The sequence below is a fragment of the Pteropus alecto genome, unplaced genomic scaffold (genome assembly GCF_000325575.1).
Source record: "Pteropus alecto unplaced genomic scaffold, ASM32557v1 scaffold6, whole genome shotgun sequence".
NCBI lineage: Eukaryota > Metazoa > Chordata > Mammalia > Chiroptera > Pteropodidae > Pteropus > Pteropus alecto.
In genome coordinates this window covers 865,693-882,915 of record NW_006437738.1, presented here as the reverse complement: position 1 = coordinate 882,915, position 17,223 = coordinate 865,693, and the positions used below count along the sequence as shown (strand labels likewise).

The following is a 17,223-nucleotide window of genomic DNA, read 5'->3' as shown; positions in this document are numbered from 1 at the left end:
AGCGCTCCCCAGCCTGCCCGGCGCCAGAACCGGCGTTCGCCAGCCTCCCCCAGCCAGGCCTCCCTGAGTCCAACCTTCCCCAGCCCAGTCTCTTTGAGCATGCCTGCCCAGGTGGACCTGGGGGCAGCCACAGAGGAAGGAGGGGACCCTGAGGCTGTAGGCAGGGCCCCATCTCCCCCAGCTATACCCCCTCAGCCCCGGCCCAGGAGCCTTGCCTCAGAGACCGACTGAGCTGGTGGCCTCTCCCTGACAGCCCTCAGTGTCCCCCTCCACCTCGTCCTTCCAGGACATAGCCCTCACCCCTCGCAAGTGGTGGGGGCCTCCAGCCTTTGCCCACAAATGCCTCGGTGTCCGCTGGGTCGGCCCCCACAGCGAGGAGGACTCAGGACAGCCCTTCACTTCCTGTCCTTTCCTTTTGGATCCACCTGGGCTTGGGGGGGCCCTCAGCCGACTCCCACTCTCTGGCAGGGTCCCAGGGGAGCCACCAGAAGGAAAGAGAGCTTGCTTGCTCCTACAAGACTTTGACTTTTCTCTTGCCAATGTATTTTTCGTAAGGCTGGGAAATAAGTTATTCTGGACGGACTGGAGCAGCTGGCCAAAAGATAGCTTTATTTTCTGTACTCGAAATAAAGAAGCCACTTTCACAAAGGGGGAAAAATTAGCTATTCTTTGCCTCCTTTCCTTCTTCCTATAGGAAATAATAAGAACCCAAGTTTTTAGCTACGCTTTAGTCTTCTAGGCTATACACTGCACTTTGTCGTGCATGGTTTCCGTTTAATCCTCTCTCAAGGAAGTAAATGCCACTACCTCTTACAGGTGTGGAGGCTGAGACTGAGAACGCGACCTGCCAGGGTCACACGGCAAGTGAGGCACGGACATCCCAGGTCTGACTGATTCTGGAGCCTGGGCCTGACCCTCACTTCCCGGGCAATCTACTTGATTTCTTGGTGTTCTGGTTTCTTCATCTGGGAAACTGGGTAACAACTTGCACCACAGAAATGTTCTGACAATTCAATGAGACACTCCTGTGAAGACCAAAGCACTAACACTTGGTGTTCTGGTTTCTTCATCTGGGAAACTGGGTGACAACTTGCACCACATAAATGTTGTTCTGACAATTCAATGAGACACTCCTATGAAGACCAAAGCACTAACCTTGCACACAGAAGCGCCCTATAAGACTTATAAGTGATGGCTCCTGTTGATGCCGGTTCCCCCAATTTGCAGTGTTCCCAGAGAAGGCAGAGAAGGCTCCCCTCAGGAGCAGGGATGGATCTATCCACAAACCACCCCTGAGGCTGCTCTGCAGGATCCTGGGCTAGGTCCCCAACTTGGCCCTACACCCAGGTTGCTCCTGGGAACAGACAGGCAGAACTGACCATTAGAATTAAGTGTTGTCTACGGCCATATCACCCTGGAAACGCCCTATCTCATCTGATCTCAGAAGCTAAGCAGGGTGGGGCCTGGTTAGTACTTGGATGGGAGAATCAAGTGTCATGGTGTGGGGGATCCATATTAGCCCAGTTAAGGGCAAGCGACTAACCCAGACTGGTGTGTGTGTGTGTGTGTGTGTATGAGTGTGTACGTGTAGAGTGGAGGTCAAGGAAGACCTCCTAGAGGAGGTGATGTCCAAGAGGAGTCTTTTAGGAGCTGGCCAGGTGAAAAAGAACATTCCAAGCCATGGAGACCACCTATGCACCTGTGCGAAGGCCAAAAGCATTGGGAAGCAGAAAGTATCTGACCTTAGAAGCTGGGTGATGGGGTGTGGCTTTTCCCATGTCTTTGAAGTTCCAGTTGCTTCTGGGAGTCAGGTGTTCAGAGCCTTCTCAGAGTTGGCATAGAACCTCAGGATTATGACTTACCTCCCCAAGTGGGGACACAGGCAGCCAGGTCACTCCATCACTGCCCTGGCAACTGGCCGCTGCTGCTCTGGCTCCTTCCCTCCCAGAGGTGCTTGATGACAGGCTGCCTCTGCCAGTTCCTCCATCCTGGCCACACAGTAGAATGCTTGGGTAATTAAAAACCAACCAAAAAAATGCCAGGCCACATCCTAAACAATTAAACCAGAATCTCTGGGGCCTTACCATGTAAAAAGCATTTATCAAAAGTCCTCAAAGTTAACATTTAAGATCTATGTATCGCCAGTTCCTCCATCCTGGCCACACAGTAGAATGCATGGGTAATTAAAAACAAACCAAAAAATGCCAGGCCACATCCTAAACGATTAAACCAGAATCTCTAGGGCCTTACCATGTAAAAAGCATTTATCAAAAGTCATCAAAGTTAACATTTAAGATCTATGTATCTTATTGTATATATTGTATATAAATTATATTTTAAAAAAATAAGTGCTCCAGGGGACTCTACAGACATGGTGGTCTAGGCCAAGGGCTCCAGCACTCAAGAAGACACCAAGCGCCTGTCTCCCCATTATACCCACACACTTCTCAGGACTTCGAACTGCAGCGTCCACGGTTCAGAAGGCAACTAGATTCGATCCAAAGACATCTTTACATCGGTTTTCCTCCTAAGCTTCTGATTGGCTGGGGAGCTCAAGGCTGCTATTCGAGACATTTTCTACTCGTAGCTCGTTATTCGTCAAGAAGCGCATCAGTCTCCCAGACTCCCCGCCCGCTAAGAGGGTGGTCGGGATTAAAACTCGGCAGCGGCTGGCCCAACAGAGCCGGGAGGCGGGGCGAAGGACCACACTAGGTCTTCATTGGTCCCCTTCCCTCGGTGGCGGCCGCGATTCCGCCCTTTTCTTCAAGCCGCGTTCGCTAGCACCCTCGCCGCTGTCCGAGACTCTCGCCCCCACTGGCCGCAGGCCAGGCCATGACCCCGCCCCCTGGACCTTCCGGCGTGCCGATTGGCAGGTGCGGGCGAGCGCGCTGTGCCGGCGGAGTGAGAGCGGCGCGGCGCGAGCGTGCGGGCAGCCACTCGGCTGCATGGCGTGCTGCGAGCGGCTGTGTGGCGCGGCCCTGCGCGACGTGCTAGGCCGGGCGCAGGGGGTCCTATTCGACTGCGACGGAGTGCTGTGGAACGGCGACCGCGCTGTGCCCGGCGCCCCGGAGCTGCTGGAGCGGCTGGCACGGGCCGGCAAAGCGGCGCTGTTCGTGAGCAACAACAGCAGGCGCGCGCGGCCCGAGCTGGCCCTCCGCTTCGCGCGCCTCGGTTTCGGGGGGCTGCGCGCCGAGCAGCTCTTCAGCTCTGCGCTGTGCGCCGCGCTTTTGCTACGCCAGCGCCTGCTCGGGCTACCGGACGCGCCAGGCTCCGTGTTCGTGCTGGGCGGCGAGGGCCTCCGCGCCGAGCTGCGCGCCGCGGGGCTGCGACTGGCGGGGGACCCCAGCGAGGACCCAGGCGCGGCCCTGCGCGTGCGCGCCGTGCTTGTGGGCTACGACGAGCACTTCTCCTTCGCCAAGCTGAGCGAGGCGTGCGCGCACCTGCGCGACCCCGACTGCCTACTCGTGGCCACCGACCGCGACCCGTGGCACCCGCTCAGCGACGGCAGCCGGACCCCCGGTGAGCGCGGGCTGGCGAGGAAACCGAGGGGAGGGGCGACCTTCGCTTTCACCTCCATGCCTGGGGGTGGGAGGCAGGGAAGGGGCGTCTCCAGGTGACAAGTGGGGAACAGAATGCTTACGAGGGCGGCCGCCCCCCAGTAAGAGCCCAGGGTGCTTTCATGTCCACGTCTGGTAATTCTTGCAGCCGCCACAATGTGAGGAGCAGCAGTGGGGTCTCCGTTTGACAGATGAGGAAACTGAGGCCCACTGTGGCTCTTGGGATTGCCGGTGGAATCCAGGTCCCCCCCGACTCCCAGCCCCCCCTTTCTGAACCAGCCTCAAGGACTCTTATCTTATTGTCTCATCAGTGTGAGGTCGCACATTTGGGAACAAAGCCTGGAAGGATTGTCCCCTTTTTGGAGGATTTGAACACCATTTCCAGCGTCATGTGTGCGGAAGCATAGGAGGTGATTGGAGTTTGACCTGAGTTACAGTTCCAGCCCCAGGGTTCTATATTCTTAAGTTACATAACCTCAGAGCATCTCTGTCCTGGCTGTAAAATGGGAATGCTCACCGTGCCAGTTTCATCCGGAGGCCGAGTGATCTGGACACACAGGTGCTCAGATGATATAAGTTGTATCCAGAGCCTTGTCATGTTACAGCACCTCGGTGTCTGTTCTGATTTAGTTTCCAAATTACTCTGGAGATGGGGGTGATTGTCCCATTTCTCAGTTAAAGAAACTGAAGCTGAGGGGAAGTAAGCTGCCCAAGAGCACAGGGACCTGACTTTGGCTCTCATAGCCACCCCAACCCCCACCTCCTCCATCCAAGGCACTCTTCACTGCTGTCATTCACACCTACAGAGGAAGCAGGAGCAGGTAAATGCTGTACGCTCTTAGAGGTTTCAAGGTAGACAAGCAGATGGTAGTAGAGATTAACTGACAGCAGTGTGTGTGTGGACAGGTCAGTACCCCAGTCAGCAGGTTCAGAGCAGGGACAGATCTCCATCACTCCCTGCTGGTCACTGCTTGTCATTGACCCAGTCATTGATACTAAATCCCTGTGGGTCAGGATGGTACCTACCGATTAAGGAGTAGACAGTATTATGATGGGGTGGCGGGGAGGGCCTAGAGCTTAAGGGGATTTGGGAAGGCTTCCTAGAGGAGGCATCTTGCAGAACAGGGCATTTGGGGAACTGGCAGAACCATCACTCCCTGCTGGTCACTGCTTGTCATTGACCCAGTCATTGATACTAAATCCCTGTGGGTCAGGATGGTACCTACCGATTAAGGAGTAGACAGTATTATGATGGGGTGGCGGGGAGGGCCTAGAGCTTAAGGGGATTTGGGAAGGCTTCCTAGAGGAGGCATCTTGCAGAACAGGGCATTTGGGGAACTGGCAGGAATCTATAGTTCCAGGCTAGGAATCTATAGTTCTAGGCCTGTCCTAGCTTTGTTGCAGACCTACTTGCTGCATGACCACTTCAGCCTCAGTTTCCCCATAAACCTAAGGCAATGACCCTGGTCAGGCTCCAAGCTACAGCAGCTCCTGCCTGCCCTAGGCCATGCTACAAAAAGTAAGCTCCCTGGAGGCCTCAAAGCACAGGCTAAGGCTGTGGGTTAAGAGGTTCCCCTGGGCTCAGGAAGGGTGGTATGGAAGAGCTGGGGAGAGACCAGGCCTTGTCCACGCCTGCCCCTTCTGTCTCGGCACACACTTGGCTGTGCCTGCCGGCCTTGCTGGTCACATCCACAGCCTAGAGAGGGAGGCAGAGGCTTAACAAATACAGCGCTGCTGTCTTGTTCGTGCACTGAATGGCACAGCTTTGAGATGGTGGTATACAAATACGAAGAAAGGCGCCCACTATTCATAAAATCTGAAATAATGCAAATCTCTCACCCCAATTTCCCCTGCGGGTCTCCTCAATTGTATGTTTACCTTGTAACCACAGGGAAGCCACTTGAGCTGGCAAATAGAAATGCCTGCTGTCTTAGGAATACGTCACCAACAAAACATGACAGTCTTAAGTCATAAGATGTCAGGAGAAGGGAATCGTGGTGGTCCGAGGGCAGAGTTACATTGACTGCCCTGCTAGGAATCTCGCTCCCCCAGGATCTTCGCTGAGTTCACTGCCCTAGCCCAGTGCCTGACACAGTGCCTGGTGTGTATTTGGGCCTCAGTAAATACTAGCTGAGTGGATGAAGCGGGACATGGGCGGCCGAGGGTGATCCACTCTGTCCTGGTGGGAAAGGAAGGAGCTGACCGCTGAGACCTTTCTTGAGCTGAAAGAAGCACTCTGAGGTGACTCAGATGAGCCCTTCCCATACTGGAAGGAATCTCTCACCAAGAGGGCAAACGGCTTTTCTTCCCTACTAAGTTCTTCATGAAAACAAGCAGGTGAATTCTAAGTCAGATGTCAGGGAGAACCTCCCCGTGGTGTCCCTGTGGGCCAGCCCTGCCCTGGTCCTGTGACACAAGGAAGTTCCTCCTTGTCCAGGGCTGCCTTACCCTTCTGAGCCTTTGGCTTAACTGTGCTGTGAGAAGGGAGGCAGGCCAGAGCACTTGGGGTCAGACTAGCGGTGTACTGATAAATGTTTAGAAATTTGGGGAGCCCTGGTTTATACCATTCGCCAACGTCTGTGGGGTAAATACTCCCACCGCAGCGAATTTTCAGTCTCCCAACCTGAAGTCACTGAACACAGAGCTTGGAAGATGTGTACACCCCATTATATAGTATTTCTATCGGTAGAGATATAAATCATCTCGAGAGCATAGATAACGGTGAAATCATTAGGAAGTGATGAGTTTTGAGAATTTATTACTTTTGTGTTAAGCATAATTCATTTAATTGTAAGTTTATATAAGTGGACTTTTAAATAGGGTCTTTGTTTAATCACCAGCTCACAGAATTCCTGAAAATGCAACATTCATCACTCTGAAACCAGTACAAGCTGGTCCAGCACATAACTGGGCCAGACCTACATGAATGCTTATTCTTTATCTGTCACTCATGAAGCTGTGCAACTCTGGACAAATTACTTAATATCACTGAGCATCAGCTTTCTCATCTGTAAAATGGGCTTCCATGAGTACCCAGCACAGCCCCTGGCACTTTAGAATGTGCTTAGTAAATTGTGATCATCATCATCATTTGTTGAGGGACATTAGTGTGAAGGCAGAACATTCTGGCACAGCGACGTGCCTGTGGGATGGGCACAGTGAACTCATTGTGCGGGGCAGGATGGTACTGGGTCGGGAGTCAGAACTGTCCTAAACAGTCCTCCTATTGTTAAGCACTCGGGCGTGGTCCACAGTTTGGGATATTAACAGTTACTGTGGCCATGGACGTCTGTAAGCATGTAGCTTTTTGTCTCGGGTCTGAATTCTCTCCTTGTGACCACAGCCCTAGCGGAGGCTGACTGGGTCAAAGGTGCAAACGTTTCTGTGCCCTGCTGAGTTCCAAAAGGGCCATGCCAGTTCCCGATGCCAGGAGCGCACATTCTTGTAGCAATAACCACAACTGCGGCTTGGGAGGTGCCTTTCCGTTTCCAAAGCACTTGCCCCCGTGATGCTCACGGTGCCTCTCTGAAGGTGCGTGTCCCTTAGATCCTCCTTTCTCAGCGTGTCCAAGGAAACTCAGAGGTGGAGTGGCTTGCCCGAAGGCACACAGCTGCCTGGGTGAAATAGTGAACCTCAGGCAGGACTGACTGACCCAGGTTCAGTTACATGCAGTGGCTCGTTCAGTCTCCCATGAGATAAGTGCCACGTTAGGGAGGGAGAAGCTGCCCGAGAAGTGTAAGGATGGAGTCTGAATGCAGGCATCTGGTTGCAGAGGTCGGACTCTTCCCCACTACGCTAAGACTGGGAAGCAGGCCTTTTGACTCACTTCAGTGCCTGATTGCAACCCCATGCCAAGCCGCCCCCCTGAGAGCTCCAGTCCCAGGGCCCGGGCGCCCTCCCTGCCGCCCCCCACACTGACGAGTCTCCGTCTCCCTGCAGGCACTGGGAGCCTGGCTGCCGCCGTGGAGACAGCCTCGGGACGCCAGGCCCTGGTGGTGGGCAAGCCCAGCCCATACATGTTTGAGTGCATCACGGAGCACTTCAGCGTGGACCCTGCCCGCACACTCATGGTGGGCGACCGCCTGGAGACCGACATTCTCTTCGGCCACCGCTGTGGCATGACCACCGTGCTCACGCTCACTGGCGTCTCTCGCCTGGAGGAGGCCCAGGCCTACCTGGCAGCCGGCCAGCACGACCTCGTGCCCCATTACTATGTGGAGAGCATTGCGGACTTGATAGAAGGGCTGGAGGACTGAGCCCAGCTGACCTGCAACCACAGCCCCACCCCCTCCCCACCCAGGTGCCACGGATGGAGGTGATGGGCTGAGAGCTGCATTGAGTGCTACCGGCTCTCTTGCCCCAGTTTCTACACCCTGGCGGGGCTGGAACCCAGGGAAGGTGTTAGGGCCCTGGCGTCCCCTCGCAGCAGTGGCTGGGTCCTCTTTGCTGTCCCAGAAGCTGCCCCCCTTTTCCTACCAGTTTGCCCTGGCCTGACCCAGCCAGGTGGACTTAACTTCCTGCCCTGTGACCTCCCCTTGTTGAAATCTGGGCCCCGATGCTGGCTGAAGATTCCCCCCAACCCTGAGCACTTAATTCTCTCACCCCTCCTGGGGTCTCTAGAGCTCTACCTGTGTTCCCTAGATCCTGGCCTTGGGTTCCTGTTGACCAATCAGATCTAGGTAACCACAAACCATTATTGTCCTGAGCCCAGAACAGACCAATCGGAAAGCTTAAGTCATAGTAATTCGTTGATGTTGGGTCTTGAGTGGACCAGATGGCTGCCTAAGCAATAATGATCCTTTGATGTCCTAAAGCCCTGGTGGACTCATCGGTAAGGCTAAGTGATAAGGACCCTTTCATGTCCTAGATCCTGGGTAGCCCAGTCAGCAGGTAGTAATGACCCCTTGGTCTCTTCGATGCTGAAGAGAACAACCCAGTAGTCAGAGACAGTGGCTTCTTGACAGTATGGGTCTGACTAAACCAGCCGGAGGTCCAGATTCCTGTTGATAAGGGTCCACGTGCTGATGACACCCCTCCACAAAGATTTCTGTCCAGGGGCGCTCAGTGGCTCGGGGCTTCTGTAGCTGAGAGCCCTGCCCCCGCCCCGCCCCTCCCCCACATCGTGGTGCCAGTCCAGTGTTGGTGGTGGCCACAGCTCGGAATGGGGGCATTCGTGTCCCTCCCTGTGCTGCCAGTGTTTGCTGTGCCACGTCTCCCCTGTGCCTGCCCCAGCTATTTATTATCGTGTGCTGGTGATGGTGAGGATGGGGGCTGGGCCTCCCCTGCCACCCTTACTCGTAAGCAGTCCTTCCGTACTTAATAAAGTGCGAGTAGGAGCGTCCGTGTGGGTTCAAGTCTGTCCAAGGCAGGGCCGGAGGAGTCCTTGACTGAGCCTGGTCTTCCCAGAACTAGCCCACTGCGACCTTCACCTGCACAAAGTATGCAGTAGTACCCTAGCCCAGTAGCACGTCATCTCTTGCTGAGTCTTTATGTGTTGATTTTTCAGTTCCTCAGTGAACCCAGCTAATTTGTATCACATCCCATCCCACTACAGTACTCGGGGAATCAGGATGGAAAATGCGATGTTACCTTAGACCAGGGCACACATCTAGAGAGTGTCCTTGCCCTCTGGGAACTCAGGCACCTCCACACATGGGATGCTGTCCTGCTGGCTGTGAGCATCCGCAGGCCAGGTGCTCATTGCTGCCTCCCTGGTGCCTTGTGCAGAGCGGGTGCCCAGCTGCGAAGGTAGCTCAGTATGTCCCACAGAAGCTGAGTGGGAGGATGCCATGACTGTTCCAGGCCTGCCTGTTACTCACTTGTCACTTGAGCTTGCATAAGCCCCTTTCTGCTCAGCCTGCTTCCTCGTGTGTAAAGTGAAGGGTGGGATTCGGAGGTCTGGGGGATTCTCTTCAGTGTGATTCTTCTTGGGAAGAGAGCATGCTTGACAGCCTGGCTGCATCATGAAGCCAGAGCAAATGTGCATTCATGGATACCTCTGGACGTGGCAGAAACTCAGCTCACCCGGGCTAAGGTATGAGGGAGTTTGGCTGCCACACTGAGGTGGTCCAGCACTCTCTAGGTATCCTTTTCTGCTTGCTTCCTCCCAGACAATGGGTGCTTCTCACCCAACCAACATCCCAGGGCAGACTTTGGCCTGCATGGGTTCCTATGCCCAAAGGGATGGAGCACAGCTATTGGCCAGCCTGAGTCATGCCTTCCCCTGCCAGGAGGGCAGTGCTTGCCTCCCTGGCCCCACTCTGGACCTAGCAGCTACTCCCTACCTTTCTTGCTGACAGAATCCTGATTTCCTTCAGGGGAGCACATGGAAGCAAGTCAGGAGTCAGGGGTAGCATCTCAGCTATCTTGATTATTTGAAGCTTCAGTCTTAGCCAATCATGGCCACCTGATTTCCCCTAGCCACGGACTTGTGATGCACTTCTGACCAATAAGACATGGGGAGAGGTCTGCGGGGAGACTCTGGGAATGCTGGCCTCACTCTTTAAGAAGGACATGGAGGAAGGACCCGCTCTTCTGAGCTTTGGGTATAGAAGCTGTTGCAGCCATTCGGTGATTCTGAAGCACGACCCAACATATTTCTCTGCTTCGTGACTCTGCTTCAGCTGACAGAGCAAAAAGATGGAAGAACTTGCTGGGGTTGCTCCCCCCAACTTTTGGTTTTAAAAAGTTTCATACTGACCAAAAGTGCAAGGACACTCTTCACTTGGATTTCCAGTTAATATCTCAGGAAGCCGATGACCCCAATCCACAAAATGAAACAACTCCACGCTATACCCCCTGGTTTCAATAGTTTTCTGATTTTGCCTTTTCCCCATGTTGACTACTTTCTTGGTGACCTTAGAAGTACTTCCCGTTGTCCCTGAATGATTGTTCCCTTTGGGGATGGCTTTGAAGCTAGTGGCCAAAACTCGGACTCCCTGAAATCTGAGTGTGGTCTGGTATCAAGGTCCCACGCAGCCCTCTTGATTTCATTTTAGCGATCACAGATAACCGTAAGCACAGGACGACATATTTCGCTTTTTGTTCTTGCATCCAGTAAACCAACTCCCTGAGAACTGGAGATAAATTGAGACTTTATTTCTAAATTCCATTGATAACTTTTAACTTTAGTAACAGTACAGCACAGCTGAGGTGGCAACGTGGCACCAGGAACTGAAGGTTCCTCATGCTCACCCTTTCTTCCATTCCTTTCCCTTCTCAAACCACATGTTTCCATGAGCCAGAGCTGTTCTAGCAAACCCCAATTCTCTGACGCCAGCTAAAAGGGAAAACTTTCCTCTACCCACAGAATACTTCTGACACCAAGTGTGTGGGTTTTCTCCATGAAGCAGTTCTCCAGTTTTCTGCAGACACCAACTGGGTGTCCTACAATTTAATTCAATTCTGGCACCATCTGGAGTTAATGCAGAACCCATGGGTTAAGGCTTCCGTCTCATAAGACTCCCTCCTTACTTGATATGCCTGTCACAAGTCTCAGGTTGTCACCTGTACTTCTGCCCAACTGGCTCTAAATTGGTGGTTCCCACAATCCCTTTCTCAGGTTGGATAATGTGCTATAACAGTTCACAGAACTCAAGGAAACACTTATGTTTACCAGCTATTATATAATAAAGGATATGATAAAGGACATAGATGAACAGCTAGATGAAGACGGGGGGTGAGGTCCGGAACATCCCACATACAGAAGCTTCTGCCACCCTCCCAGCATGTAGATGTGTTCACCAACCCAGAAGTTCTCCAGACCTGAACTTGTGATTTTTATGGAGGCTGCATCACATAGGCATGATGAGTCATTAACTCAGTCTCCAGCTCTCCTCCCCCCAACACAGAGGATGGGGGGCGGGGCTGAAAGTTCCAAGCTTCTAATCGTGGCTGGTCTTTTCTGGTGACCAGCCCCCATCCTGAGGGCATCGAGGATCCCACCTGAGAGTCACCTCATTAGAGCAAAAGACACTCCTACCACCCAGGAAATTCTGAGAGATTCAGTAGCTCCGTATCAGGAACCAGGGTCATAGGCCAAATAGTAGAACAAAAGATGCTTTTAGCATCTTTATTGCTTAGGAAATTACAAGGGTTTTAGGAACTCTGTGTCAGTAACTGGGGTCAGAAACCAAATACACATTTCTTCTTATCTGACACTCCCTACCTTTTAATTTAGAAAAGTTTCAGACCAACAGAAAAGGTGCAAGAACAGCAAAGGGACACTCATACCTTTCACCTAGATTCCCAGTTGTTGATATTTGCCCAATTTGCTTAATTGCTCTTTATATATATTTACATTTTAACTGATTTATTTGAGAGTATGTTGCAGATGTTGAGACAGTTCACCCCAAAGCCTTTAGCTTGTCTCTCTAATAAGAGCAAGGACTGTCTATATGGCCACAACTCACGATCATACAAGAACCCAGATCTTTGATGATTTCAATGAACCACTGAATTAACCTATTATGGAAACCTCCTAGCTCCAGACTTCTTTTCATGTGAATTGTTTTCATTCATTTTAAAGCAATTTCTATCAAGCTTTCTGTTACTTGCAACCAAAAACTACACAGACCCCAGGGACATCATAGAAAACATTAAAAATTACCCACATCCCAGATTAAACACACACACACACACACACACACACACACACACACACACACGGAGGGCTTTTTTTTTTTTGCTATACATTTTTCTAAGTATTTTTATACTTTTGATTTAGACAGTATCTGGCTCTGGGGATTTAACTTAGGAGTGACTAACCTCTAGGAAGACTTAGGCCCACTTTTGAAGTAAGGAAATTTAACCTACAAAATCGTTTTCAAATGTAATACAGTTTTTATGGCTACCACCTTTTAAGTTTGAGCACAGCAACCATTTATTAATTCCAGCTTTGCAGTTTTAGTATTTTGGAGCCAAGACATTTTTTTTCTTCAGGTCTCAAATATTTTCTAAGCTCTTAAAAAGCTCTTAGCTTCCTGTGAGTCTATAATTATGACAAAAGAAAAAGTTCAAAAAAAAAACCAAACCCCTAAAAAAGCCTCATGCCTGAGCCCTGAGGGTCTAAGGAATGATAGGGCCTGTCCTCAGCCAGACCTCACATGAGAGAAGGGGCGGTTCCCCAAAGGCAAGTTGGAGCCTGTGATCAGAGCTGGGACAGACACCAACCAGGTGGGAAGGCAAAAGTGACCAACGACCACTGCATTTGGGGAGGTGGCTGTCTGTGTGGGGGAACAGCACAAGCAAAGGCAGGGAGGATGAGCAAGGTGAGTGGGGGGTGAGCTCCTGCACTTGGAAAAAAAGCAGTTGGAAAAGTGCCTGAAGTTGAGGGGGGTTCCCCTCCCCCTGCTACTAGTCCTTCCTACCCTTCAAGGAGCAGGACCCAAAAAGAATCATTATTTGAGGTCCAAGTATTCCAGGCCCACAATGTTCTTTCCTTGGCTCAACAGATAACATGACTTTGGCCCTAGCCTCCTGTGTGACATGTGTCAAGGAGTCATCCTCGCTGGATGGTTGCTATGTCATCAAATGAGGGAGCAGTTCAGGCAGGGGGCGTGGGTGGTGTTTCAGTGAGCCCAGCAGCCCTCTCCACCACTGCCTGCTGCAGGAGACACAGCCTTCATGGGCACAAGGCAGGGCAGGCTGGGAAGGGTCATGCTGGCCTGGACCCCCTGTGAAGGTGAGCTGAGATCTCTCATGCAGCAGCCAAGCTCCAGTCTGTAGGTCAGGTCAGTAAAACAGGAGTTCCAGAAGCCCTCTCCCTCTGCTGTGGGACAATGATGTGGGGAGGAGAGTCCCTGAAGGAGGGGGCCCTGGCCTGGGGGTGCAGGAGAGAGAACGAATGTCGAACCCCTCACACATCACTCCCCTAATCCTTCAACCAGCCGGCCACTGGGTAACATTCCCACTTTCCAGGCCTGGAAACAGGCTCGGAGAGGTCAAGCACTTGGCTACAGTCACAGCCAGGCAGCCCCCAAACCAAGACTTGCCTCTGTTCTCCTGATTGTAACATCAGCTTTATTTCAGGGCCCAGATCAGCTTCCCTGTGCCTTTCGGTCCACTTGGCAGACAAGAAGAGGTGAGGCAAACACGAAATGAGATAATGTATGAAAGTGAGGCGCCGGGCACAAGGCCGGGCAGATAAGTGGGCGCCACCACACAATGTACCTTGTCCCTGTCCCTCCTCCAGAAAAACTACAGTCTCTGTTATTGGGAACACTGGAATCTGGAGAGACTCCCTGCCCTAGCCCAGGCAGGAGGGGACTGACAGGGATCAGATTGGGGTGGAGGGACCTTCCAGAGGTGTTGACCCCAGGAAGGTAAACAGCCTGGGACAAAAAGCTAAAACCTGAGAGGATGAAAAAAATAATCATCTATTTAGTACAACCGACCAGAACTCCACCCTGTACTAACCTAGTGCAGAGAGCAGGGTTTAACCTTCCTAATTTAGAGACAGGGAAATTGAGGCAAGCAGGGAGAAGGGACCTCCCAGAATGCCTTGGGGAGGGTGTGGCAGGCCTTGAGAGAGGAGAGGAGGCATCTGAAAAAATGCAAAGGAAAGGGCCTGAAGGAATAACCGACTCAGCCAGTTAAAACCGCTCTCTCTTCCCCCATTCTGCCCTATGCTCTTCAGTTAACGTGTTTTCCACAGCTGTATCCCCCGCCTCAAGGATTCTCCAGCCCCTTCCTTATCTCTGTAGCTGTGTATGAATGTCAAGACTGTGTGGAACTATTTGTTGTGTTACAGTTAGAGCTCAGTCTTTGGATAAGGAACCCACTGAGCGGTGTGACATCAATGAGTGCTGCTCCCTGTCTGTAAGCTAGGAGTCCTGACTCTCTGTTCAAGAATCCGATAATAGTGTTGATAACACCAAGGTCTCAGACTCTACAAGACAAACAACCTGTAAGACCAGGGGTCTAGAAATTCCTCCCCTGCAGCCCTCCCACCCGAAGCCCCCCCTCCCCACTCTGAGTAAGGAGGGACATATAAAACCTCAGACAAAGGAATCACGTGCCCCTTGCATAGACACTGCAAAAGTATATAAGCTGTAATAAATCCAACTAGAGCGAGCTTGTGCATGGAGTTGTTAACCCCACATGCTCCGCCTGCCTAATAAATTCTCCTTCCTCTAAACAATGTTGTCTGAGAATCCCAATTCTTCTGTCGGGGTGTCGCTTCCTGCAACAGCCTAGGACCAAAACCCGTCTCTAGACTCCTAAAGGAGGCCCTTCTGGGGGCCTATTCACACTCTACCAGCCTTCGGTGGCCAGACACCGAAGAGTCAAACAGCCCCTGGTCCAACAGCAAACATCCTCTGGTGTTGGGTGTGTTCTCCGGGTTGGGGGAAGACCGGAGAAGCAGTTCTTGGGGAACTGACAGCCCAACCACTGGCCAGAACAGCCAGCCATATTCTCCTGGTGGCAGTCGGGCAAGGACTGTGTCTGAAGCACCTCTGTTCTTGGTCTAGGCCTCCTCCTGAAATGCCCCAGTTCCTTGATCAGGCGGAGAAGGTGCCTGTGGCCCTTGGAGGGAAAGCAGAGAGGCAGTGGAGCCGGGCCCCACCCAGCCCTCCTTAGGTTGAGGTTTTGGGAAGGCCCTGGAGGAAAAACTGAAGCTGCTGTGGTTGGTTTGTGAGGCAGTTGGCTTAGGCTGGGAGGAGGGGTAAGGGGCTCACAGGGGGTGCGGCCCAGTCCCCTCTCTGGTCCTACCTCCAAGTGCCATGCAATCCCTACTCCACCTGTGCCAGAGTGGGCTTCCGCCATCTGGGGGGAAATTGGCCGATGGGGTGAGGAGCAATGGCAGATGGACCGGGGAGGCATCGAAGTGCAGGGCGGGTTTGCTGGCCTAGCCTCCAGATATGAGTCACTTGTGGTCCACATTTTCCTCCCTCTTTGGTGCTGACAATTTCAGAAAGGGGACAGTGATGTGAAGAAGGAGGTCCCATTGACAATTCCCCTAGTAAGCCTCCCACCCCGCCCAGTGCTCCCCATGCCACTCTCCACCTGGCTCCTGGGCGTGAAGTGAGCACCCCTCCAATACCCCCAACTCTATTGCTACAGTGATCTTCCTTGAGCCCAAATCTGGCCTCAATATTCAACTTCCCTATAACCTTCTGTGGCTCCCCAGCACCATCAGATAAAACAATGTCCAACCCCCTCGATGAGGCCTGATGTGATCCAGGTACCATTAGCCTCCCAGCCTCATGCCTCATCTTTCCCCATCATACCCTAAACTCCAGCCACGGCCAGACACTCGCTGTTCCCCAGATCACAGAGCAGGGACCCTAACACCTCATGGCTGGGCTCAGCCTGGGCTCCCTCCCAGCCTGACTCTCTCAGGCCAGAGGCTGTCAAGCAAGGGCTCTTGAAGGATCCCCAGCAGGTCCCTCAGGAGGGCCCAGGCTTGAGCCCTGAATCCTGGCCACAGCCTCAGACCTGGCATCCCGCCCAGCCTCTCTTTAGTGTTAGCGAGGAGCACGCGCTGTGGCAGCCACAACCTCTGCTTCCGGGGGAGGCCCGGGTAGGGCCAGAGCCTTGTGGTTGATGGGTCCTGGGCCCTCTGCAGAGACCCATAGAGGAAGTCACTCCCTGGCCCCTGCCAGGGCGCTGCCTCAGGAACCCCAGCTCTAAATCCCTGAAGGACCATGCAGCCCCTCAGCGGTCTTCTCTGAGTACCCCTTGCGCTTAGCCTGCTGCCTCCAGGCCCTTCCCGCCGACTCCTGGACCTAGCTCATCCTCAAACTATTTTCCATTGGCTTCCTCCAATCTCTGCCACAGCACAATTTTTTTGTAGGGGGTGGGGAGGGATGAAGGAGAATAGAAGGTGGAGCCTGGACCTTGGGGCTGTGGCTAAGAAGGAATGGGGTCAACTGATTGGTCAGCTCTGCTCCAGAACTAGCTTCAAAATTCCACTGACCCCGCCTCCAGTGGCCCCTATCCCTGTACTGACTTACAATTGGCTGAGCTCCTAGGGGGCGGTACTCACCAGGGTCTGGTCCACTTAAAAGGTGGGAGAGGCCCAGGGTCCCATCTCTTGGGTGGAGTCTTCAGCTAGCTGGTGCTGCCGTCCCGGGACCATCCTCCTGTCCTCAGTTATGGCTTGTGTGAGTGTGGGGACCCCGCCCCAAAGCCCAGGATGGCGTGGGGGCTGACAGCTGGGGGCAGTAAGGATCCAGGTTCTAGTTCCCACGGTGTGGCCTTGAGCAAGTGCCTTCTTTTTTCTGGGTCTCAGTGACCGCGTCTCTAAGATATGGGTGAAGAATTTTCTAGATTCCGCCAGGGTCTGACAGCACAGTTATTTCTGCCGAGGTCTGACATTCTCCCTGCAGCTTTGATAAGTAGGAGTGAGAAGGGTGTGGCCAACTGGGGTTGGAGTGGGGGGGCTGTCTCTTCCCCCTCCTCCACCCTGAAGAGCCTCCTATCCCCTCCCCCCCTGCAGCTGTCCTCAGTCACCAGGGCAGTCACCTTCTGCTCTAGAGAGCTCTGAAAAGTCGCCAGGATCTGAGACAGGCTGCCCTGGAGGGGGCCTGCCTGGGTTAGTGGCTGGAGGGTGGTTCTGTCCAGGCTGGTCAGGTGGGGGTTGGGGGAATTCTCCACCACCCACTCAGCCAAGCTTGGGAGAGGGGGTGCTGCTAAGGAAGAGAGAAGGAGGCATTCCTCAGGC

The 17,223-nt window shown here is 53.1% G+C and overlaps 3 protein-coding genes and 1 long non-coding RNA gene across 4 annotated transcripts in view; 3 read left to right on the top strand and 1 right to left on the bottom strand.

Annotated features, from left to right (window-relative positions):
- SH3BP1 (SH3 domain binding protein 1) overlaps positions 1 to 661 on the top strand; it is a 12,592-nt gene extending 11,931 nt beyond the window's left edge. The window contains 1 exon segment of the mRNA XM_025048875.1: positions 1 to 661. This exon segment is cut by the window's left edge and continues 133 nt beyond it. Coding sequence (XP_024904643.1) covers positions 1 to 231 — 231 coding nt within the window. The 3' untranslated portion in view covers positions 232 to 661.
- Positions 662 to 2,798: 2,137 nt separating this feature from the next.
- PDXP (pyridoxal phosphatase) lies at positions 2,799 to 10,630 on the top strand. The gene is made up of 2 exons (XM_006914753.3): positions 2,799 to 3,519; positions 7,497 to 10,630. Exons 1-2 carry the CDS (start codon positions 2,946 to 2,948, stop codon positions 7,811 to 7,813), a joined length of 891 nt encoding a protein of 296 aa, XP_006914815.1. The 5' UTR covers positions 2,799 to 2,945; the 3' UTR covers positions 7,814 to 10,630.
- Positions 10,631 to 12,413: 1,783 nt separating this feature from the next.
- Positions 12,414 to 16,962, bottom strand: LOC112482016. Its single transcript, XR_003047153.1, has 2 exons — positions 16,546 to 16,962; positions 12,414 to 15,458 (listed from the first exon to the last, which is right to left on the bottom strand). It is a non-coding gene; the product is annotated as an uncharacterized LOC112482016 (long non-coding RNA).
- Positions 16,516 to 17,223, top strand: part of LGALS1 (galectin 1) — a 3,221-nt gene continuing 2,513 nt past the window's right edge. The window contains exon 1 of the mRNA XM_006914752.3: positions 16,516 to 16,663. Within this exon, the coding sequence (XP_006914814.1) occupies positions 16,655 to 16,663 (9 nt within the window). The 5' untranslated portion in view covers positions 16,516 to 16,654. The remainder of the gene's footprint in view (positions 16,664 to 17,223) is intronic.

Excerpts from the sequence above, each read along its gene's own strand:
- PDXP (XM_006914753.3), top strand. The coding sequence starts at position 2,946 with ATGGCGTGCTGCGAGCGGCTGTGTGGCGCGGCCCTGCGCGACGTGCTA. Across the intron at positions 3,520-7,496 it reads CGACGGCAGCCGGACCCCCG|GCACTGGGAGCCTGGCTGCC; the intron begins GTGAGCGCGGGC and ends GTCTCCCTGCAG.